This window comes from Bos indicus, chromosome 12 (genome assembly GCF_029378745.1).
Source record: "Bos indicus isolate NIAB-ARS_2022 breed Sahiwal x Tharparkar chromosome 12, NIAB-ARS_B.indTharparkar_mat_pri_1.0, whole genome shotgun sequence".
Classification (NCBI taxonomy): Eukaryota; Metazoa; Chordata; class Mammalia; order Artiodactyla; family Bovidae; genus Bos; species Bos indicus.
This window is the reverse complement of record NC_091771.1, coordinates 75,990,810-76,016,220: the sequence shown is the minus strand read 5'-3', so window position 1 is coordinate 76,016,220 and position 25,411 is coordinate 75,990,810. Positions and strand designations below refer to the sequence as shown.

The following is a 25,411-nucleotide window of genomic DNA, read 5'->3' as shown; positions in this document are numbered from 1 at the left end:
TTATTTCTAAAAGGCTACTCCAGTCTTTGTAACTGGAAAAAGAACTCTAAGTTTAAGCACTTATTAAAAAGAAGGAAACTAATTATTATGTTTTATCACTCATCCATTTAACAAATCTTTACACAACACTTGCTGTGTGTCTAGAGGACTGGGCCAGGTAAAGTTTCTCCAGTACTACTGACTCCCTTTCACAGCATCATCTTTCAGACATCCGGTACATCACTTCATGGGAAATAGATGAGAAAACAGTGGAAACAGTGTCAGACTTTATGTTCTGGGGCTCCAAAATCACTGCAGATGGTCACTGCATCCATGAAATTAAAAGACGCTTACTCCTTGGAAAGAAAGTTATGTCCAACCTAGATAGCATATTCAAAAGCAGAGACATTACTTTGCCAACAAAGGTCCATCTAGAAAAACCATCAAGGCTATGGTTTTTCCTGTGGTCATGTATGGATGTGAGAGTTGGACTGTGAAGAAGGCTGAGCGCCGAAGAATTGATGCTTTTGAACTGTGGTGTTGGAGAAGACCCTTGAGAGTCCTTTGGACTGCAAGGAGATCCAACCAGTCCATTCTGAAGGAGATCAGCCCTGGGATTTCTTTGGAAAGAATGATGCTGAAGCTGAAATTCCAGTACTTTGGCCACCTCATGCGAAGAGCTGACTCATTGAAAAAGACTCTGATGCTGGGAGGGATTGGGGGCAGGAGGAGAAGGGAACGACAGAGGATGAGATGGCTGGATGGCATCGCTGACTCGATGGACGTGAGTCTGGGTGAACTCTGGGAGTTGGTGATGGACAGGGAGGCCTGGTGTGCTGTGATTCATGGGGTCGCAAAGAGTTGGACACGACTGAGCGACTGAAGTGAACTGAACTGACTCCCTGCCACCTGTCCTTCAAGCTCCTCTCTAACAAGTTCCCAAGCAGCAGGGAATATTAGATAAACATAAAATGACACTGAATTTTTTTGTTTGTCTATTTTAAGCAGAAGAGCATACAAACATGGCTTAAGTGCAGGCCTCGAGGATCAAGTGTCCAGCCAGCAGTGGGCAGTGCGGAGCCTCTGTGTTTTGGTCCAGGTTCCTCAGAAGACTGGACACACCGTCTCCTGCCCCAGTGCCCACTGAGGCCTGGGCACTTGCTTCCTCCCTCCCTGTCACATCTCTCTCTTCAGGTCAGGAGATGCCTTCTTTTATGGCACCTGATCTATGAAGCTCACAGTCTGAGAAACCTCCCGTTTGCTAAAGACTGTCTGACCCGGAGCATCTGTCCCACGGGCATGCTGACTACCTTGCAGGCCTGGAGCCTCCTCTGAAGGCACAGGGCCTTCTGGACAGAGCTGCCGATCAGCTAACGTGTTTCAGTGAAAGACGGGGGCAAAATGGCAATGTGTCAGGTGCCCTCCAGGCAGACCTCATCGGTGTGCGATGCTGAACAGTGTACCACAGGGTTTTGGATTGAGGAGTCAATACAGCACAAAAGATAAATGATGGCAAAATGCTGAAAACGACATTGAATTTTATTAAGACCAAGAGTGTCAGCTTCTGATTCAATACAATTAATATCTAATGTGTTCTGGATTTGTCTGCATGTGACTGAGTATTGTGACAAAGGTTAGGCAAACGGAAGTTTTACTTTTATTTTCATAGTGGTTATCATCATAGTAATTAAGCATTTGGATAAACTATAAAAATGCAAATAATGAACAATGAAAGACATACACACACACACACATGTGTATATATGAACACTCCAGAATCAAATCCATGTGGAACAAAACAAGTGGGTCTTAAAACAAGCCCCCTGAAGGTATAAAGACACCAGCTAGCTGTGTCTCTTCAAATCCTTTTTCAGGGTATAATCCCTTCAATTCCATGTAACCTGTAACATCTCCTCAACAAATCCAAAATGATTTACATTTTGTAAAGTAGCTAAGTGGCTGGTTACAAAATTTCCTGTTGCAAATCTGTTTCACTATCCCTTTCAAATCAGATAAAGGGTTTCCTGGGTCACTCAGGCAACTTTCAGAATAGCTCAGCTGACATCTCTAGATCTCATGGAGGACAAAGCAGAACATGAGCTGTATAAACTGAGTGAGGATTATTTATCTGTTCCATACACTTTACCTTCCATCTGTTAAAGTGATTCTTTGATGTCAGCCACTAAATATTAATTTAGGAACTATGATTCTTACATAAACAAACCAAACAATTTTCCCTCTCAGGTATAAAACTATTAAAATGTCTTAATATATAAAAAAAATAAGTTCAGTATGTTCACTCAAAATAAATCTTAGCAAAGCCACATAAAAACTGAACTTACCACTTTTTTAAAATCATCTTCTGCTTCATCAAGTTTTCCTTGTTTGAGTAATAAGTGACCTCTCTGTAATCTTGCCTAAAAAAGAAAAAAAAAATATACTGAGTATACTAAATTTTCTTCAAACCCAAAGAATAAAACTAAATAGGCTAATGAAATACTAATTTTTCTTATACCCACATCACTTGGCCCTCTGAGAATAATTCCTAGAACCAATGACTATTTATAAATTTTGTTAGAGTCTGCTTCCTTAAAAATATTTTTTATTATATCAAATAAATAGAATCTTGGACATGAATGCTCAAAGCAACAGCCAGAAAGTAGAACAAGCCAAATTCCCATCAACTAATTAAGAAGCAAATATGATATGTCCATACAATAGAATATTATTCAGGCATAAAAAGATATGAAGTACTGACAGATGCTACAATGTTGATGAACCTTGAAAACATTACACTAAGTGAAAGAAGTCAGACACAAAAGGCGGTGCATTGTATGATTCTGTTCATATGAAATATCCAAGACAGACAAATCCATAGAGACAGAGAGAAGTGGTTGCCAAGGGCTAGGACAGAAGTGGGAGGTGACAGCTAATGGGAATAGGGCTTCCTTGGGGCTAATAAAAATGTTCTGGAGCTAGATAACAGTGATGTTTGCAGAACCTTGTGAATATACTACAATAAAAGCTGCCAAATTACACACTTTAAAAAAGGGTAAATTTGATGATATGTGAGTTATATCTCACTTAAAAAGTACTTTAAGCCATCATAATAACTTTTTGCAATTCTAATAAAACTTGTTTAACCTGGGACTTTACCAATCAAAGCTCTGGACATAGTTTTTGTTTTTTTATTAACTCTTAATTGCACACATTTACTCCACTATAACCAGAATAACAATGCCTCTTTAACATCCATCAGTCAACTCTGATATTCCTCTTCTGATGTGCACAGTCCCATCTCTTCCAAGAATACCAACTCTCAGATGATGAATGTCTACCATAAGACAGAAACCACACCAATATTTGACTAAGACATATATTACTTTCACAGTACATAAAAATTTCCCTAATCCTTTGTTAAATGCATCAACACACATAAAAAGCAAAATTAAAGCCACTTCAACTGGCTAATAAATACTATAATACTAGGAAAATGAGCTACTTAACCTTTGTGGACAGTTATGTTTAGTTGGGTAAAGTAATAAAATTTGACACTTGTGAACTCCATCTTAAAATAATACAATTATTTCAAGCCAAATATTCACCCACATCTAATCAGTCATCTCAAATCATTTCTGGATTACAGCAGGACACAAACACACAAATAAATGAACTGCCAAATTGTGAGACAATATAATTGGGTCCTATTATTTTAAGCCATTACAGTGACCTGCCAACTGTCAAGATATCCTATTAGACCATAAATTCCTCCACTTCTGAAGCTTGAGTGTTGGTTCAGAGCAGGACTCTGTCTAATTCACACTGTATCCTCATCACAGACCACTATTTAATTGCGTTGCTCCCTCTTTAAAACTTTAGTCTTCCCACTACGGCCTTAATTGAAACTGCCGTCAGTCACCTGACAGCCTCTTAATTCAACAGCTTCTCAATCAGCTCATTTCTCAGCCTGCACCCATCCTCCACCCAGATACCTTTCCAAACCACAGAGCTGACATCACTGCCACACTTCCAGGCTTCTCTGGTGGCTCAGCTGGTAAAGAATCTGCCTGCAATGCAGGAGATCCCTGTTGGACTCCTGGATTGACAAGATCCCCTGGAGAAGGGATAGGCTACCCACTCCAGTATTCCCGGCCTTTCCTGGTAGCTCAGATGGTAAAGAATCTGCCTGCAATGCTCCTGAAAATCACCTAATGTCCCACTCCACTGTGCCTCCTTCACACACTGTGTTCCGAGGACTGAATCTCTCTTGTTGCCCAGTCCACCACATCCCAGTGGCTTTCTACACCCTCCAGCTATGCCTAGCACGCCAACTTTCACCTTAAGAAACAAATTACCTCTTCCAAGTTTCCTTAAGTTTTCCTTTTAAGAAAGTTTAGGTGCACTTACTGCAGTGAAATCCATCTTCAATTCAATCACTTTAGTTAAATCAGGAAGTGCTGCTTTTGATTTGCCCATAGCTAAAAAGACAGTAGCTCTCCGATAGTAAGCAATATAGTTATCAGGGTCACCATCTGAAAATTAAAATAATAAATATTAACTTGCAGTACTTTATTCAAAAAACCCAAATCACCTTAACAGTATTAAAGCTTGCACTTCTATTAAGAAAAACATTAAGGAAAGAACTTCTTCATCAATACTGGGTCATTTTGCCTAATAAGATCACTGCAAATAAATCCAGAACAGGGGTTCAGCAAACTGTAGCCTCTGAGCCAAAAGCAAGCCTCAGACTAAGTTAAGAATATTTTTTACACTTTTAAAGAGCTGTCCAAAAAACAGAAAAATATAGACACTATATAGCTGCAAAGCCGAAAATATTTATTATCTGGCCCCTTAGGGGAAAAGTTTGCCAACTTCTGATCTAGAATATTAACTATATTCAACTCAACTTTTATAAATATGCAATTATGTTTGTCTTTGTTGAAATTTTCTTAAATGAAATACTGACTGAGAATATAGATTCTACACTTATTCACATTTAGAATAGTATAGACCCAGTTACAATGATACACTGAATGTGCAATCCCTGCTCTTTCCCAAACTCCAGCTAAAATGACAGTGAAGAAATAAGGGTATGGACCACAGGATGGAGAATGGACAGGAGAGTGAGACCAGAGAGCAAGGTGAGAGTCAGTATCTGAAAGAAGGCAAGCAGCCAGAAAAGAAAAAGGAAAGGAAGGGAAAGGGAAAGAAGAGGAGGAGAAAGAAAGGAGGGAAGGAGGGAGGGAAAAAGAGAGGAAGGAAAGAAAGGTGGAAGGTATGGGCGAGGATGTGGAGATGGGAGCCCTTGTGCACTGCAGGAGGGAATGTGAAATGGTGCAGCCACTGTGAACAGCAGCATAGAGGGGCCTCCAAAACTAAGCACAGAATTACCATGTGAACCAACGATTCCATTCTAGGTGTACCTATTCAAAAGAAATGAAACAATCTAAGTGTCCATGAACAGATGATGGATACAGAAGATGTGGTGTAAAAAACAATGAAATCTTGCCATTTGCAGCAACATGAATGGGCTGGGAGGGCATTAGGCTAAGTGAACTAAGTCAGACAGAGAAAGACAAATACTGTATAATATCACTGATATATGGAATCTTAAAAAATACAATGAACTAGTTCTAACTAGACTCACAGATACAAAGAACAAGCTAACGGTTACCAGCGGGAAGAGGGAAGACGGGAGGAGCAATACACAGATAGGGAACCAAGCGGCACAAACTATTAGGTACAACCCTGAAGAAGAGGAATTGAAAGCTGGTAACTGTCTACGCGTATTCAGAGCAGCATTATTCACAAGAGCCCAATGGTGGAAACAAGCTAAACGCCCACAGGCGGGCGAGTGGGTAAATAAAACGTGGCATATACAGACAACGGAGTATGATTCGGCCTTCAAAAAGGAATCGAATTCTGACGAATTTGAATATGAATATGAATGAACCCTGAAGACACTATCCTAAGTGGAATAAGCCAGACACAAAAGACAAATAGTGTACGTTTCCACTTCTGTGAGGCACTGAGAGTTGTCAAATGTTTAAAGACAGACATTAGAGTGGTGGCCGCCCAGGTCTGAGAAGAGAGGGGGATCAGAAATGGAAACAGCTGCATAATGGGCACAGAGCTTCACTCTGACATCATGAACAAGTTCTGGAGATGGACAGTGGTGATGGCTGCACCACAATGCCAATGCACCTCATGCCACTGAACCACATGCTTAAAAATGGTTAAAATGGTGAATTCTGATTTGTATATTTTACTACAATAAAAAAGTGAAACAATGAGGCAGCCAGGGAAAAACATGGTCAAATGTTTTTATGCAGAAAAACCTTCAGAGAAGATTATGGGTGAAAAAGCTTTTTATTAAGTATTTGATATCCCCAAATAAAAAGTCTATATAAAAATTTTGGGGGGCATTCACTTTCCCTTATTTTACTATTCAGTTTTTAGGTATTTTAAGATATGAAATGGGATTGGAAGCCCAATTTATAACACTGAACCTATTAAAAATAAGGAATCAAATGTCAGTGGCTCAACCTAGGAATCAAGATTCGATGTGCTCAGTGACACAGGGTCACTTAAATGGCAAATCGAAGCAGCCTCTCCTGGTTCTTCATCTTAAATACTATCAGTTCCCAGAACCCATGCCCATTTCTATATCATTATACATGACGGAGCAGCTGAACAAGAACTGGTTTAAGAAACATGCTTAGTTTCTCACATTATAAGATTTGATAACATTGAAAATAATAACTTGCCCTATTATCCATCCAAATAAAAGACAGTTCATTATTTAAATTATATGCAAGCCTACATATGGAAGTATTAGACTTCATTCGAAAACATGTCAAGTGTTTTACTAGTTTATTCAAAATTTGAATAAGAGAAATGAAAGTCTAATCCTAAAACTGTCAAACAATTCAAATATGAGAAAATTAGCTCTAATAAAGAAAAATGCAACTACTACCTGGAGAAAAACATCAGAAAGCCAATTACAAATGACGCTGTAAACGGGGGCAGCGGGAGGCAGAAACAACACCACCCTTGTGGACGTACAAAAACTTTTCATTCCCTAGCAGTGAAATGTGTATACTACCATGTGTGAAATAGATCACCAGTCCAAATTCGACACATGAAACAGGGCACTCAAAGCCGGTGCACTGGGACGACCCAGAGGGATGGGGTGGGGAGAGAGGTGCGAGGGGGGTTCGGGATGGGGGACACATGTACACCCATGGCTGATTCATGTCAATGGATGGCAAAAACCACCACAAAATTATAAAGTAATTAGCCTCCAATTAAAACAAAGTAATTAATTTTTAAAAAAACCTTTTCATTCTTGCTCTCAGCTAACCCAACTCTATCCCTTCATTCATTCAAACTTTTATTCAGCACCACCAGAGACTAAAATAGTAATAATAATAACAACAGTAAGATAATACCTATCCTTAAGAAGTTTACAATCTTCTGCACTGGAATGTGACCTTTGGCAAGTCACTAGAATACTCTTTGCTCTCTTTTGTGTAAATGTGAAGAGTAATGTTCATCCCCTTTTCACAAGTGGAGTTTAAATTCAATGAGAAAGCACCACAATATGTTTAAGTACCAAATGAATACAGCTATGGATTTAGCAAAATTATGTTAAGTGTGATACTGGTTTTCCTACGAAGCAATTGAAGAAATCTATCATTTCATTCGTGTCCACCATTTAATCCACCCCTTTAGACATTCATTCATACCAGATATACCTAAGACATTCTGCAGGGTCTACCAAAGAAATGCTTCAGCCCCTAGTGTCACTGTCCACGTTAAGACCAGGCTGCAGAGATGAGAGGCAGGGCATCCTCACTGCAGGAAACCCACACTGCGCTTTCTTAAGGATAAAATCTCGAAACACAACCTGTGTCTGACTACTCCATAAAACTGAAACAGAGGCGAAACTTCCCTGGTGGTCCAGTGGTTAAGAATCGGCCTTGCAGTGCCGGGGATGTGGGTCTGACCCCTCATCGGGGAACTAAGATCCCATATGTCACAGAGCAACTAAGCCTGAGGGCCCAATGAAGACCCCATGTGTCCCCAGCTGAGACCTGATGCAGCCAAATCAATAAATAAATATTAAAAAAAAAAAAAGTGAAATAGATGCAACTGTTTCAGAAGACTATTTAAAAAGTGACACCAACACTCTTCTTAAATCACAGTTTCCAACCCAAACAGTTCCAAATCTTAAGACTCCTGCCAAAAAATATCTATATGCCAGATGCAAAAACCACATCACAGACAGATCTGTACTATAGTTATCTGTGATGCTACTGAATTTTAATACATAAACATTTTTCTGTGTAAAAATGCATTTACAAAATACACCATGCATAAGTAATTTTCAAAATGTAAACCACGTAATTTTTCAAAAATGAAAATGAGAGAAGGATGCCACAACCATAAACACTGTCAGCTATAACGTTATAATAAAAAGTGATGCCTTGATACACCTGATGCCACGACCCAAATTACATTACAAACTCTAACATCAATTTCTAATCACAGGAAAAGTTAAGAAGATAAAGTACATTATGAAATTTACAAGTGTGGAAGCATAAACATTTAATGAATTTTTTATATAGTCAGTTTAAAGCAATGTACTGAATTATGGGTGATATTTTAGAACTATGGACAGAGATTTGTGATACTGTACAGGAGGCAGTGATCAAGACCATGCCCAAGAAAAAGAAATGCAAAAAGACAAAATGGCTGTCTGAGGAGGCCTTACAAATAGCTGTGAAATGAAGAGAAGCAAAAGGCAAAGGAGAAAAGGAACGATATACTCATTTGAATGCAGACTTCCAAAGAATAGCAAGGAGAGATAAGAAAGCCTTCTTCAGTGATCAGTGCAAAGAAATAGAGGAAAACAACAGAATGGGAAAGACCAGAGATCTCTTCAAGAAAATCAGAGACTAGGGAACATTTCATGCAAAGATGGGCTCAATAAAGGACAAAAATGGTAGGGACCTAACAGAAGCAGAAGATATCAAGAAGAGGTGGCAAGAATACACAGAAGAACTATATAAAAAAGATCTTCATGACTCAGATAACCATGATGGTGTGATCACTCACCTAGAGCCAGACATCCTGGAATTCGAAATCAAGTGGGCCTTAGGAAGCATCACTACAAACAAAGCTAGTGGAGGTGATGGAATTCCATTTGAGCTATTTCAAATCCTAAAAGATGAAGCTATGAAGGTGCTGCACTCAGTATGTCAGCAAATTTAGAAAACTCAGCAGTGGCCACAGGACTGGAAAGGTCAGTTTTCATTCCAATCTCAAAGAAAGGCAATGCCAAAGACTGCTCAAACTACTGCACAATTGCACTCATCTCACACACTAGTAAAGTAATGCTCAAAATTCTCCAAGCCAGGCTTCAACAGTATGTGAACCATGAACTTTCAGATGTTCAAGCTGGACTTAGAAAAGGCAGAGGGACCAGAGATCAAATTGCCAACATCTGTTGGATCTTCGAAAAAGCAAGAGTGTTCCAGAAAAACATCTACTTCTGCTTTACTGACTATGCCAAAGCCTTTGACTGTGTGGATCACAATAAACTGTGGAAAATTCTGAAAGAGATGGGAATACCAGACCACCTGACCTGCCTCCTGAGAAATTTGTATGCAGGTCAAGAAGCAACAGTTACAACTGGACATGGAACAACAGACTGGTTCCAAATCGGGAAAGGAGTATGTTAAGGCTGTATATTGTCACCCTGCTTCTTTAATTTACATACAGAGTACATCATGAGAAACGCTGGGCTGAATAAAGCACAAGCTGGAATCAAGATTGCTGGGAAAAATATCAATAACCTCAGATATGCAGATGACACCACCCTTACGGCAAAAAGTGAAGAGGAACTAAAGTGCCTCTTGACCAAAGTGAAAAAGGAGAGTAAAGAAGTTGGCTTAAAACTCAACATTCAGAAAACTAAGACCATGGCATCCGGTCCCATCACTTCATGGCAAATAGATGGGGAAACAATGGAAACAGTGACAGACTTTATTTTCTCCAAAATCACTGCAGATGATGACTGCAGCCATGAAATTAAAAGACACTTGCTACTTGGAAGAAAAGCTATGGCCAACCTAGACAGTATTTTAAAAAACAGAGACATTACTTTGCCAACAAAGGTCTGGCTAGTCAAGACTATGGTTTTTCCAGTAGTCATGTATGGATGTGAGAGTTGGACTATAAAGAAAGCTGAGCACCGACGAATTGATGTTTTTGAACTGTGGTGTTGGAGAAGACTCTTGAGAGAGTCCCTTGGACTGCAAAGAGATCCAACCAGTCCATCCTAAAGGAGATTAGTCCTTGGTGTTCACTGGAAGGACTGATGCTGAAGCTGAAACTCCAGTACTTTGGCCACCTCATGTGAAGAACTGACTCATCTGAAAAGACCCTGAGGCTGGGAAAGATTGGAGGTGGGAGGACAAGGGGACAACAGAGGATGAGGTGGCTGGATGGCAGCACCGACTCAATAGACATGATTTTGAGTAAGCTCCGGAAGTTGGTGATGGACAGGGAAGCGTGGCGTCCTGCAGTCCATGTGGTCACAAAGAGTCAGACACAACTGAGTGACTAAACTGAACTAAAATTATGGGTGATATTTTACCACACACACACACGCACAAATTGTACCTTTTACAGTAGGACAGCTCTTTGATCTACAACAGTAACTACAGTAACTGCACAACCTGCTGTCTAAAGCTCAGGAGACCTGGACTCACTCACTGTTTGCAAGAGGCTCTCACTAAGTCACTGGTTATCTGAAGCAGTGAGCATGGCCACACTAAATTTGATGTTTTGTAAATAAGATAACTGAAGTAGAAGACCTACAGCTCTTTTCTCATAAACAAACACCTCTTACAAAGATTCAACAGGCCATGATACCACATCACCCCATCCCAATCTACTATATATTCCCATCGACTATAATTTAAAGTCTATTTTCTACGGTTAATTATAAAACATCAGTGTTTTATATAAATTAAAATGATGATTGTCTCAAAACATACAGGTCTTCCTCAAATTCTAGGAAGTGTACCATTTGAGAATCACTGCTACTTGCCAAATTACCATGAAGAGAATGACATTACTATTCAAATTCTGAATGCATTAGCAGTGTCTCACCCTATCCCTTTTCTGAATTTCACAAATAAATTACCATGTTTTAGCGTTACTAATTTATGTCTTTCAGTGTAGACAATAAATATTCTATTGGGTATTTTTGGAGAAGAGCCATCTGTGGAATTCTTGTATGGTAGTGAAGCTAAAGAAAAATAGGCAGTCATTTTAAACAACGTTAACAATATGCCATGGCCCTTAATGTTCCTATTAATTTGTGAGATTAATGAAAGCAAATAATAAAGTACAAAATAAGTAGACGTCTGCGGGGAGCCGGCGTGAGGAGCTCTGCCCGTGGCAAAGGTCATGAGGAAGGAAGCTCGGCATACGCAAAGGTGGGATCGAGCCTCAGAAGTCCCCCTGGAAATTCTTGCGCATCTACCCCCAACACCAGAGTCTGCCTATTTTCTGCTTTGTGCTCTCACCTACACCTCTGACAGTACGGGGGGCTGTCCCCCACTACCTCTCTCTGAAAAAGAGTGAACTTACAGCTCCAGTTAATAAAGTTCCTGGGTGTGATAGTGTTTCAACCTACAAACTCCTTTGGAAGTCCTCTAGCCTGCCTGAATAGGTTTTTCCGGCCACAGGTGATTGTTCAGAGCCTCCCAACTGTGAGAGGCACGAGATGTTCTAAAGTGTCTAAATACAGATTCCTTTGAGCAGTTAAAAAATTGATTAGAAATTGTATTGGTGAAGGGTTTTTCACTTTTTGGGCCAATGTTTGCTGCTAAGTTTCCATATCCCTTACCTGCTGTGTCCCTGGCAGTGTATTGATTAATATAATTGGTGTAAGTAGTAGCTTTAATGTTTGTAACCTTGGACCCTTGAGTTAATTCTTTTTCTTGTTATAGCCCACCACACCTTTGCCCTGTAGGAATGCAACTTTATCTAATGCTTTTGGAGGACGGCGCCTGACTAATCACCTTTAGAGAAAAATAAGTTTTCTGAAGAAAGGGTCTTAAAATGTTAACAGGCTTCCAGGCCAGAAGATGATGCAAATCACTAAACTTTTGCATATGATATGTTTGCAGGAAGAAAGCCTGGCTTATTGCATGACTCTACCCCTTCCCCCATTATCCTCTATGCATAATTTAAGGTATAAAAACTACTTTGGAAAATAAAGTGCGGGCCTTGTTCACCGAAGCTTGGTCTCCCCATGTCGTTCTTTCTCTCACCTTCTGGCTGAATTATTCAGCCTCTTTTCTCCGCTGAATTTCCTCACTGAGCTATCCTTATTTAACCACTCTTTATATCTTTAATTAACATTTCAATAAGCTGTTGTTTCCTCATCGCCAATGCTGCCTCCCCTTCAAATTCCCTGGATCCACTGGGGCTGGACCCCGGCAGATGTACATGTTTCTGCAACTATCCTCGCAGTAGCAAGAAAGAATATTTTTTAAGACTTGCATTATCGAAGGCAATAACTGCCATGCTGCAGCAATGAAGACAACTCAAATCACGGAAAAGTGTGGGCTTGGGACACCCGGCCACACAGCACAGGCCTCTAGCGAAAAGTTAACTAGTACAGACGGTCATGCCAACAAACTGTGACTTTCCAAGGCCAGCTCATCATCAAAAGTGCACATAGTTAAAAAAACCCTATTAACACACTAACTCTGTTTTTAGAAACGTCTTAATTTTCAAAGACACAGTATTTCTATATTCCTTACACATGTGATTGTCCCCTATTTTCAAAGAAATCTTTATACACAGTTCTCTCATCTAATCTTCACAGAATGCACTTTTTTGAGTGGCAGGGTAAAAACTGCTGGGAACATGCAGGTAACTTCTTATTTAAGCCTACATTTTCTTACATAACTTGACCAACGTCACAGAATTATCAAGTGGCAAAGCTATGATTAAAATCTGGGTTTCCTATTATTCCAGAGAGTTAGTAACATCAGTAATAAAAATCTAAAAAGCATGAAGAAAAACATCACCAAGCCAAAACCTACTTTTTGTTGATATAGTAAATTATAATAGAGTAATTCTTTTAGTGAGCAGAACTGTATCTGATTAAAAATGTTTCACTCCTTACTCTGCGGGTTGACTTGTCACTCTTAACCACCCCAAATAAAGGTGAGACTATATAAGTAAATTAAAAAGGAATGAAGAGTATCAATGTCAAAAAGCTTATATAGTGACTCATAAGAAAACCTTTAAGACCTCATTCACACCCTATTAACATTTATTCTGGTCATCTCATCTCTCATAGTCCTGTAAGATTAAACACTACAAAGACAGTTGATGCTATGGGCAGACACAAGCAAGCAGTAAAAAGTAACAGATTAAGGGGCAGAGGGAGTCTAACCAACAATGAACAGGCAATGAAGTGCAGGATTCCCCCAAAGACCTCCAAGTAACTATTACATTGTTGCTCTCAAATCATCAAGAAAATTAAACTGTATTCAGTGAAATCTGTTTGAGAAGGCAGAAAAATATATACAGTACCTCCATACCTGCAGGTTCCACAACCACGGATATAAATACTTGGGAAAAAATTTTCTCAGAGCTATTTACAGAGCATCTGCATTACATTTACATAGTATTTGTACTATATTATGTATTATAAGTAACCTAGGGATGATTCAAAGTATACAGGAGGATGTGTGTAGGTTACATCCAAATACTACATTCCTTTTATATGAGGGACTTGAGTATCCACAGATCTTGGCATCCAAGGGGGTCCTGGAAGCAATCCCCTGAGGCTATCTAGGGATGACTATTGAGTCTCGATTACATTGAAAATTTTCTCATGTTAGACACATATGTACTCAAGTGTTGTGTGTTTACTTTATTAATCTATTTCACCCAGAATCCTGTAAACATTTTAAAATACTTTACTTAAACCATAAATACTATTTATTTTAAACGTAATCCCAAAAAAGCGCTACAAATCAGAATTCACCAAGACGGCCACTGCGTGTTTGGATGCCGAGATACAAACCTACTGCAGCGTGAAACTGAGATAACGCATCCGCGAGTTGTCCGGCTGCGAGCAGCTTCTTGCCCAATTCCAGATGCTTCTCAACATCTGCATTTACTCCACATTCAGCACCTAAAGTCAAACAAAAAAATAACAAATTAACTTTCCATGAACCACAAGTGAACTCTCACCAATACAATGTTAAAAATATAGTTGTCTGCTTCAGTCATCTACCCAGATGAAAAAAGTCACAGAAGCTGAAGTGAGCTAAAGAAAGCAACAATCAAGTACAGGGCTTCATTTTACAGTGTATAAGCCACCCGAAAATATATCCATATTAATAACCTCATCAGTCCAAAGAACATACCTACTCTACAAAATACAAGGAAAATTGGATAACACAGTAACTAGCAAAAATACTTAAACTTTCTTGGTCAACAACAACAAAATTAGAACTGCTTTGTTTAACTAGAATCTCACTTTAATGAATATTAGAATTCACAGATGTATAGAACAGTCTTTTGGACTCTGTGGGAGAGGGAGAGGGTGGGATGATTGGGAGAATGGCATTGAAACATGTATAATATCATATATGAAACGAATGGCCAGTCCAGGCTCGATGCATGATACTGGATGCTTGGTGGTGCAATGGGATGACCCAGAGGGATGGTACGGGGAGGGAGAAGGGAGGGGGGTTCAGGATGCGGAACACGTGTACACCTGTGGCGGATTCATGTTGATGTATGGCAAAACCAATACAATATTGTAAAGTAATTAACCTCCAATTAAAATAAATAAATTTATATTAAAAAAATAAAAATAAAACAAACAAAAAAATAGAATTCACTATAATAATCCAGCGGAGAAGGCACTGGCACCCCACTCCAGTACTCTTGCCTGGAAAATCCCATGGACAGAGGAGCCTGGTGGGCTGCAGTCCATGGGGTCGCTAAGAGTCGGATACGACTGAATGACTTCACTTTCACTTTTGACTTTCATGCATTGGAGAAGGAAATGGCAACCCACTCCAGTGTTGTTGCCTGGAGAATCCCAGGGACAGCGGAACCAGTGGGCTGCCGTCTATGAGGTCGCACAGAGTCGGACATGACTGAAGTGACTTAGCAGTAGCATAATAATCAAGAACTTATTGAGCAACTACAGGGCACCAGGCCCTGTGCTACGTATTTGGGATAAGTGAGCGAAACAAAAACCTCAGTCACTCGTGGCACCTGACATTACAGCAGCAGGAGTCAGACATAAGTACGGGAGGTGAAAAGGAGAGCTGCCTGGGTGGGGGCTCAGGAGCAGTGGGGCTTTCAGTATTAAACAAGGTGGTCAAGGACTCACCATGCAGGTATCTAAGAAAAGAGTTTGCCAAGAAGGACGACCACCTAGTGCGAAGGCCCTGGGGTGAGGCGCCTACCAGCTATGTTCCAGAAACAGCAGGGAGGTCTGGATGACCACCACAGAGCCAACGAGGGAGACGACAAATGAGATGAGGTCAGAGTAGTAGAGGGGCCTGACTGTTTTCAGCTTTGGTTTCACTCAGCAAAATGCGGACCTAGTGAGGAGCTGGGAGTAGAACAGCATCATCTGACCGACAGGCCAATAATCAACCGACGTGCCGCCTCTCAGCTCCACGTCCATGCTCCAGTACGGACTGTAATAACGGACTGGGGTGGGTAAGCATTTTTCTTTACATTGAGCACAATGCTGGGCTTTGACAGGAAAGGGCGCTGAAGGGGCACTGCGGGAAGCTCCCCTCCTGGTTCCTTTCTTCTGGCCCCTGCCGCGGCGTGTGCAGGGGGCCCACCTCCAGAGGGGCCCTGTCCTAGCCACGAATCCAGGGTCCAGTCCCTAGGCCACCTGGAGCCTCGGTCACACACCACCTCCCACGAGGACACCACACACCTGAGAAGGTGGCTTCTTGCTTCCCCAGCTGCTGTGGACCAGCTCTAGCCCCGGCAACTCAGCAAACCTTTCTATCAACAAACGGGCTGCAACTGCACTGTCTCCAATGAGATCTGAACCCCAGCCTTGGGGAGGGGACCCCCTCCAGGCTGGCCCTTCCCTGGGGGACTGCCTCTCGGTTCTGGACTATCTATCCCACAGAGTTCCTTTGACACCATTACAGTCACCCTCCTATCGTAACAGTTCTTTACATTAAACTTCCTCTTTTAAAATAACCATGAGGTTTCTGTCTCCTGAAGAGAACCAGACTTTCATACACAATTGGTATTGGGAGTGATTCCAAGACACAGAGCCACAAAAATGGGATTTAAGGAATGGTTTGGTCATGCCCTTGAGCTTGAGCGCTGTTGCTGAATTCTGTGTCAATGAGAAATGAGTTAGTAATTTATAGCAGGTATAGAATCAATTAATGAAGATATCATTTGCCGTTGACATGCTGCAAACTGAGACACACGGCTGGGAAACCCAAGTGGCTGCTGCACTTGACCATAATGGCAGTAATGATGAGAATAAGGACTGTGGGATGGATTCCTCGGAGCACACTGCAGTACCTAAAGAGGAAAGAAAAGCTCAGGGCTAACTCCTAGCTGAGAGATTCCACGGTAGCCCCTAAAACAAACTCTTAATGTTTTGTAGCCATAGCGATGATTTAGCTGGAAATTAAACAGAAAATTTAATTTTCAGGATCGCTGAATTAAAACAAAAGTTGAATTCAAAGCCTCTCCAAGTCTCTCCTAAAGTATTTAGAACATATTAATAAAGAATGGGACCCTCAAACTTAAAATGGAGACATCTGGTTGTAACCTACATGAAACGGACCAACTCAACCTCCCAGACCTTCTGAGCCTGCCTTACCCACAGAAGAAGCTTGCCGTCCATCGTCAGTGGCACCTCGGCTTCAACTGCTTAAAATTCCAAGGAAAACCACTCAGGGCAGAAGCCATGAAAGGCGATGCTCACTCAGATACACCTAACCACTCCAGATGTCACCAGGCACATATATTACTGTGACCTATAGAAAACAATTTACTACTCAATGCTCTGTCATTACCTAAATGGGAAGGGAATCTAAAACAGATGGGATATATGTGTAACTGATTCACTCTGAGGTAGAGCGGAAACTAACAACATTGTAAAGCAATGATACTCCAATAAAAACTTAAAGAAAAAACAGTTTATACACCAAAAGAACTGCAAGACTTTGCTGATAAACTAGCAGAAACCGATGGAACATGCGTGGGAATGGATTCTAACGGTTTTAGATCAAGAAGAGTAGAATATAATACTGTATCTGGTCTCATTAACTGGTGTGTGCCCACCTTCTAGAATAGAGGTCAGCAAACTGCTTTTGTAAATAAAATCCTACTGGAACACAGTCACGCCCCTTCACTGCACCTGCTTAATGCTGCTTTCATGCTACAATGCAAAGTTGAGTAGTTCTGACAAAAATCACATAGCCCACCAAACTTAAAGACAACTATATTGAGAAAAGTCTTCTGTCAAAATTATCTTAAACTTTTCTCAGTACTTACAGTTAAAAGTCTCAGTTACATGGAAAATCCTTATATTGGGTAATATGCATTGAACATTATGTATTTATTAATCTATTTCACCCAGAATTGGTCAGTATTTTTAAATATTTTATTTAAATAGCAAATAATATTTATTTTAAATGCTATCCCCAAAAGGGATTATAGAATTAGAATTCACTAAAATGGCTGCTGAGTGTTTTGGTTCCAAGATACAAACCTCCTGCAGCATGAAGCTGAGATAAAGCGGCAGCGAGCTGCCCAGCTGCAGGAAGTTTCTGATCAAGGAGAAGCGGGCTCTGCTGCTACGGTGGCAAAGAGGGGTATGCCTGGACCCTAGGGGACTCTCTGGGGCCTTAGTCCTTCCATGCCCAACACTAAAGATTAATTTTAAACTATAGCAACCAAAAAACAGGGCAGTTGAGCACTCAGACCCTTTAGAAATGAGGGTTTTGGTTACACCATCAGGTGAAGAAGCCAGAGGAGCTGAGGTTCCAGCAGAAGGCACGAGAAGTAAGGGACAGGAAGTTAACAAAGGATGCCATATATGTCAACTATGACCTCATGACTAATTACAGACTCAAGATGCAGCGGCTTTGCACATGTTCTCTTTGCTTGTTTATACACATCTGTTTATTGGTATCGGAAAAGGAAATGGCACCCCACTCCAGTACACTTGCCTGGAAAATCCCATGGACAGAGGAGCCTGGTAGGCTGCAGTCCATGGGGTCACTAAGAGTCGGGCACGACTGAGCGACTTCACTTTCGCTTTTCACTTTCATGCATTGGAGAAGGAAATGGCAACCCACTCCAGTGTTCTTGCCTGGAGAATCCCAGGGACGGGGGAGCCTGGTGGGCTGCCGTCTATGGGGTCGCACAGAGTCGGACACGACTGAAGAGACTTAGCAGCAGCAGTTTATTTGTATATAGTCAAGCCTCACAATTCAGACTGTGTCTCAGAATTTGCCCACTCACTAAAATTTATCTGTAACCCCCTAAAACTCATTTGTAATCTCCAAACTAATATTCAGGGCCCCCTGGCGGTCATTTGAGGACATGTGTATGGGCAGAACGGTAACACACCGGGACACTTGAAGAGCATGTTCCGGCTGAAGTCAAACAAGGTGATTCTCCTTCTTCCTGTGTCAGCTCTCATGTTATAAACAAGTGTCCTCTATGGTTTTTACTTTCCTTCTTTTTCACTGATTTCACTGTTTAAAACTGGACCCCAAGCGTAGTACTTCCTAATGTTCCTAAACACAAGAGAGCATACTGGGCCTTTCAAAAAAAATACGTTTGGGGAATTCCCTGGTGATCCAATGGTTAAGACTCTGAGCTTCTACTGTCAGGGATGTGGGTTCAATCCCTAGTAGGGGAAATAAGATCCTGCAAGCTATATGGTACAAGCAAAACACTTTCAAGAAAAGAAAACATGTTTGTCAGATAAGCTTCACTCAGACATGAATGATAACGCTGCTGGCCATGAATTCAATGTTAGTCAATTATATTAAACAAGATATTTTTAAACAGAAAGTCACACAAACAAGGTTACATTTTGATCTGTTGACAAACATGTAGTGACCTGAGGCCTTGTAGGATCCTAAGCCCGAATTTTCTCCCACGTGCAGTGGTTTAATATTTGCTAATTCAACATTCATAATGACATATGGAGTATAACTACCATGAACAAAGAGAATTGACTGTACTAATAGTATTTTCTCCAGTTTCCATTTTTATTTACAAGCTGTTGAAATTAACTTTACAATTTAGTTTTTATATAACTAAGTACCGAACAGGACAGTGGTAATTAATACAGTCAGTAATGGACCCAGTGACTGTTGAAAACACCTTAACCAGGATACAGGCGAGCGTTTCTTCATTTACAAGAAGACCTGCACCTTGTTAGGTAGAATATAGACTCTTTTTGTTGTTCTAAAGTTCAAATGTGTGTAGAAGGGGCACATGGAAACTAAATGCCACAGCATTTCTCTTTCACAATGAAAATGATGTTGCGCTTTTCAGTGTGCTAAGGAGACACTGCAGGGAAAACAATCTGAACAGCCATCACTTGAGAGGCTGGAGACAGGACTGGGAAGGAGCAGAAGAAATGTCTCTGGGGTGCTGAGAGTGCTCCAACCCTGATGAAGGCGAGGGCTGCACAAGCACATGCAGTTATCAAAATCCAGCAAGTATATACTTTAAAACGGACATTTTATTGTATACAAATTTTACCCCTGCAAAAAACAAATGCTAATGACATACATGTTAAAGTATTTAGGGACATGTGCACAGATATTATTTTGAAAATTATTTTTTCAAAAGGATTAATGGATAGAAAAATGCCCAGATGGTTATGTATTAAAAACATGTGTAGTGATTACATTAATAGTAGAATTTAGGTGATAGGTACAGGACTGTACACAATAAAATTGTTTCAACTTTACACCATGTTTGATAATAAAATGTTGGAAAAGCATACAACACAGTAAGTGTTAGGATGGAAGGAATACACAAAGGGCTCTGAGAGGGCACAAGTAGAGGCACCTGACGCCTACAGTTAAAACTGAATAAAATTTAACATTCAATTCGTCAGTCTCACTACTCACAGCATAAATGCCGCTTAGCTAATGGCGAGTGTGTGGGACAGTAAGGGTAATAGAGAACATTTCCCAGCATCACAGAAAGTTCTCCTGGACAGTGCTGGGTTGGGGGGACACGGTGTTCCCTGAGGTCTCCCCTGAAGGACAAGTGAGAAGGATGGACCTATGTGCCAAGCCTGAAGAGGGAATCCAGCATTCTGAACACAAAGAACATCGTATCTTTATAAAAGCCAAGAACTCAAGATTAATGAGGCTTTCCGAGAACTCAGAGTCCAGTACCGCAGCCAGCTCTCCTCTCCACCATGCCTTCGCTACTGAGTGGGTCTTTCTCACTACTTTCTCTGCTAGAAGATGCCAGTAAACAGCCAGAAGGAAAGAGGGAAATCAATCAAGTCCCAGTGACAGTAACTCAGGTAACATGATGCTGACTAGACCATGTAGTAGCAGCAGTGCAAACAGAGAAAACAGACTGCGGAGAAAAATTACCAGAGAGGAAAAGGCTACACGTGACTTACGTCAACTGTCTGAACAGGGGTCAAGTGAAGAAAGAGATGGAGTCCAGGAAGACAGCCAGAGCAAACTATCTGAACAACTGCCTGCCATTTCAATCATCAAAAGCTAGTGAATTTCTGATTTCATCTAATACAGCAAAAAGCCAAATGAAATACACTTTACCTTACTCTTCACCCTACTAAACAAAGTAGCTTTTCATATGCCCAGTCTGCATTTTCTGGGTTTCTGTGTAGTGTTTTATTACACTGGTTGCCTGCTGGAGCCCTCTAAATAAGGAAGGAAATAGGAAGGAGAAAAAAAAGAAGGAAGGAGGAAACCTTAAATTGGCGGTCTCCAAAACTCAGGGTCCTAAAGCTACAATTCAAAGAGATAAAATGCACCCCTAGGTTTATAGCAGCGCTATTCACAATAACCAAGACATGGAAACAATCGAAAAATCTCCATCGACAGATGAACGGATAAAGAAGATATGGTACATATACACAGTGGAATACTGCTCAGCCATGAAAAAGAATGAAATCATGCCATTTGCAGCACCATGCATGGACCTAGAGATCAGCAAACTAAGTGCAGTCGGTCAGAAAGACAAATACCATGCACTTAAATGTGGGGTCTAAAGTATGACACACATGAACTTATCTACTTCTACAGAAACACACTCACAGGGACAGAGAGCAGACTTGTAGTTGCCAAGGGGGACAGAGGGACTGGAACTTTGGGATTACCGTTTTATATATAAAATGGATAAACAAAAAGGCCCACTGTGTAGCACAGAGGACTATATTCAATATCTTGTGATAAACCATAAAAGAATATGAAAAAGAATGTGTATTTATACATGTATATGTATGTATAACTGGATCGCTGGGCTGTAGAGCAGAAACTAATACATTATGGTAAGTCAAGTATACTTCAATACAATAAATTAAAAGAAAAAACAAAACTCAGGATCCTACAAAGTCCTATTTGTTGGGGGGCAATAATGTGAAAACGTCTAACCTATTTAAGAGTATGTGGATATAATCTGGAGAAATTAGTTGGGGGTTTTCTGTGAACTAGGAAAGCACTGTTATTTTTTATTTTTCCCATTTAAAATGAAGACACAGGCTCCTAACCTGTATCTTCAGAGAAAGTCAGTATGCTATATAGACTTAGAAACTGATTATATTCAGAATGTGAGAGTCAACTGTAGTTTCACCTAATTCCATATCATATCCAAAAATACAACCTGCTTTTCATAATGAAGATTATGGAAATTAACGTTTTACTTAACAGACGTTACTGAACACTGTATAAAATTGCGGCCTTAACAGAAATGAATAAGAAAGCAATGAGGAGAATCCTACAGGCTTTAGCTTTATGAGAACTCCCCAGCCTACAGGGCAATCACTGACTCTGGAGAGAGGCTATTTTCCAGCATCGCGTTGGAGTTTCCACCACATAATGAAGTATTTACAGAATATATCATGTGCAGGGACTGCCTTCAAAATAATCTTGGGGAGGAGGATGAAAGTGTAGACAAATGCATCCACCAAGTGCTGGTAATTTTTGAAGTGGGGTGACAAGGTCACAGCCATGAAACGAAAAGATGCTTGCTCCTTGGAAGAAAAGCTATGACCAACCTAGACAGCACATTAAAAAGCAGAGACATACTTTGCCAACAAAGGTCAGTCTAGTCAAAGTTATGGTTTTTCCAGTAGTCACGTATGGATGTGAGAGTTGGACTATAAAGAAAGCTGAGCGCCGAAGAATTGATGCTTTTGAACTGTGGTGTTGGAGAAGACTCTTGAGAGTCCCTTGGACTGCAAGGAGACCCAACCAGTCAATCCTAGAGGAAATCACTCCTGAATATTCATTGGAAGGATGGATGCTGAAGCTAGAACTCCACTACTTTGGCCACCTGATGCGAAGAACTGACTCACTGGAAAAGACCCTGATGCTGGGAAAGATTGAAGGCGGGAGGAGAAGGGGACAACAGAGGATGAGATGGTTGGATGGCATCACCAATGGGTGTGAGTTTGCGTAATCTCCGGGAGCTGGTGATGGACAGGGAGGCCTGGCATGCTACAGTCCATGGGGTTGCAAAGAGTCAGACACGACTGAGCAACCGAACTGAACTGACAGGACACAGTGGTACACAATACTATTTTCTATAATTTGGTGTATTTTTAAGATTTTCCAAGAACAAAATTTAACTTACATCCTTTCAATGAAGAAATAACTCGCTGATAGAAATTACCTCTTAGCTTTAAAGAAAAAATTTTTTTAAGAAAGTGGTCCATAGGAAATAGAAAAAAACAGTCACCTAACTAAGCACATGAGCCTACTTCCCAATAGGCTCAAATTCTAGAAATGACAAGATTTATTTAAGGAGATACATCCATAACCTCACTGAAAAACAAAATTCTTTTTTAAGAAGAAGAGGACCATCTGAAAAACAGAAATTTTGGAAAAATTCTCAAAACATAAAACGGACAGGATGAGACTGGTGGGCAAAATCATATCCAAACACCTTCTCAGGAGAGGTATGCCGTGAGGTGGCTGCAGCTCTTTGGGAGACCCAGAGAGCTGAAACCAGGGAAAGGAAGGAAGAGGTCCTGAAGACTTCTTAGCCTCCAGACAGGCAGTCAGCCTTCTCTCACAATCAGAATTCAAAGACAGGCAACAAGCAATTCTGAAAAACAAAAATGAGCGTTAAAACCTATCCTTATGAAACCAATACCAAACAAGAGAATTAAGGAACCAAAATTGGTGGAGCAAATAGGCAAAAAATTCTAAAAATGAAGATAACTGACATCCTTACAGATCCACAGGATGCAACACACATTAAAAAACAGACCAGTGTCCATGCAGACTGCTCTAGCAGTGGGGATGCAGTGTAATAAAGATAGACAAGCAAATCACTCCTGCCAGAGGACAGGAAGCGGTGCTTAATATAGTGCTTAGGAGTCAATACCTTCTCCCTGAGTTAGAACATAAAAGGCAGGAGAGCAGTCCCAAATGACAAAAAGCCGCCAGCATGCCAAAATATGATCAGGCAAGTAGTACCAAACAAGTGCAGGCTTGGGCAGAACCAAGCTCAACATTAAGGCATCACGAAGAGGCTCCCGGCTGGCAGGATGGGTCACACACAGCCTTGCACGCTATGGTAAGAAATCTGGGTTTTACTCCAAGAGCAGAGGGACGTCACTGGATGGGTTTTCAGCAAGGAACTGATGATCTGATTTACATCCTAAAAAGATCACTTCGGCTGGCCGTGTGGAAAACAGATTAGAGGCGGGCAGGAATGGAAAGAACTGTGGTGGTGTGAACCACGGACAGCAAGTTGCGTTGGAGTAAACGTGTTCAGATTTCACTGATGCTTTAAAACAAGGATACAGTATGTACTTCTGTGCAGTTTAGTTTTTTCCTCTGGTAAGAATGTATTCATGTGCTTATACAATAAAAAGAAAACAAACTGAGCAATGTGTTTTGTTAAAGATGTACTGATTATCACTTGAAACTGAAAACTTTTAGAGAATATTTGTTAACACTAAAGATATTTTATAACTAAGCAGCCAGTTAAGTCAAGAAAGAAGAGCAAAATACCCTGTCTCAAACATTTCTGTTAGACTGTAGTTCAAAGGTATAGCATTGTAATCAAATACTGCAGGGAATATTTTTAGATGATATAGATTCTAAAACTTAAAGCAGTCCTTATCTTTCATAAACACTAAAATATTTATAAACGAAATGATGTCATGTAAAATGTTCCGAAATAATCCACGGGTACAGATGGAATAAGATTGGTCAGGGGTTGTTAATTGTTAACACAGGGAGATGAGTACAGGGAGGTTCATAATATCATTCCCCACCTTGGTAAATGTAAGAAAATTTCACACAGTAAGGTTTTACTTTAAATCTTTTTGGGCTTCCCTGATAGCTCAGCTGGTAGAGAATCGCCTGCAAGGCAGGAGACCCTGGTTTTCGATTCCTGGGTCAGGAAGATCCCCTGGAGACAGGATAGGCTACCCACTCCAGCATTCTTGGGCTTCCCTTATGGCTCAGCTGGTAAAGCATCTGCCTGCAATGCAGGGTACCTGGGTTCAATCCCTGGGTTGAGAAGATCCCCTGCAGAAGGGAAAGGCTAGCCACTCCAGTATTCTGGCCTGGAGAATTCTACTGACGGCGTCCATGGGGTCGCAGAGAGTCTGACACAACAGAGCAACTTTCACTTACTTAAATCTTTTTAAGGGATAGGGGTAGGGAAGTTAAAACAATTAAAGGCAGTTCATTTCAATTTTTTAAAGGTAAATTCTAACATAAACTCTACCTCCACATTTACTCTACCTCCATAAACATTTAGAGTTCCCAGTATAAAGTTTAAAAGATTGTGCATCACATGTACAAATGTGTGTACAGAAAACATGTTAAAATGACACTAAAAAGAGACTGAACTAGGGATCAAGTAAGAATGGTGAAAATGCTGTGGCTGAACTCTCTAACCATCCAGTCTATTACAGCTGGTAAAATTAATTTCAAAGGCAAGCTGATGGATTTATCTATGTGCTCACAACACGTAAAGGAAGCAGTCTTCCAATTATCAAGATTTCAAACAACTCCCATTTAATTTTCTCAAAGGGACAATCAGATCAATGTACTCAGTAGAGGATTTCAGATTGCTGGAGGAAGAAATCTGGATAGCAGCTAAACCATTAGTCACAGAACTTTCCTTATCC

General features: G+C 40.6%; 1 protein-coding gene across 1 annotated transcript in view; it reads right to left on the bottom strand.

Moving 5' to 3' along the window:
• DNAJC3 (DnaJ heat shock protein family (Hsp40) member C3) overlaps positions 1-25,411 on the bottom strand; it is a 63,634-nt gene that overhangs the window by 27,171 nt on the left and 11,052 nt on the right. The window contains exons 2-4 of the mRNA XM_019971642.2: positions 14,102-14,212; positions 4,387-4,511; positions 2,322-2,396 (exon numbers count right to left, since the gene is read on the bottom strand). Of these exons, the coding sequence (XP_019827201.1) occupies positions 2,322-2,396; positions 4,387-4,511; positions 14,102-14,212 (311 nt within the window). The remainder of the gene's footprint in view (positions 1-2,321; positions 2,397-4,386; positions 4,512-14,101; positions 14,213-25,411) is intronic.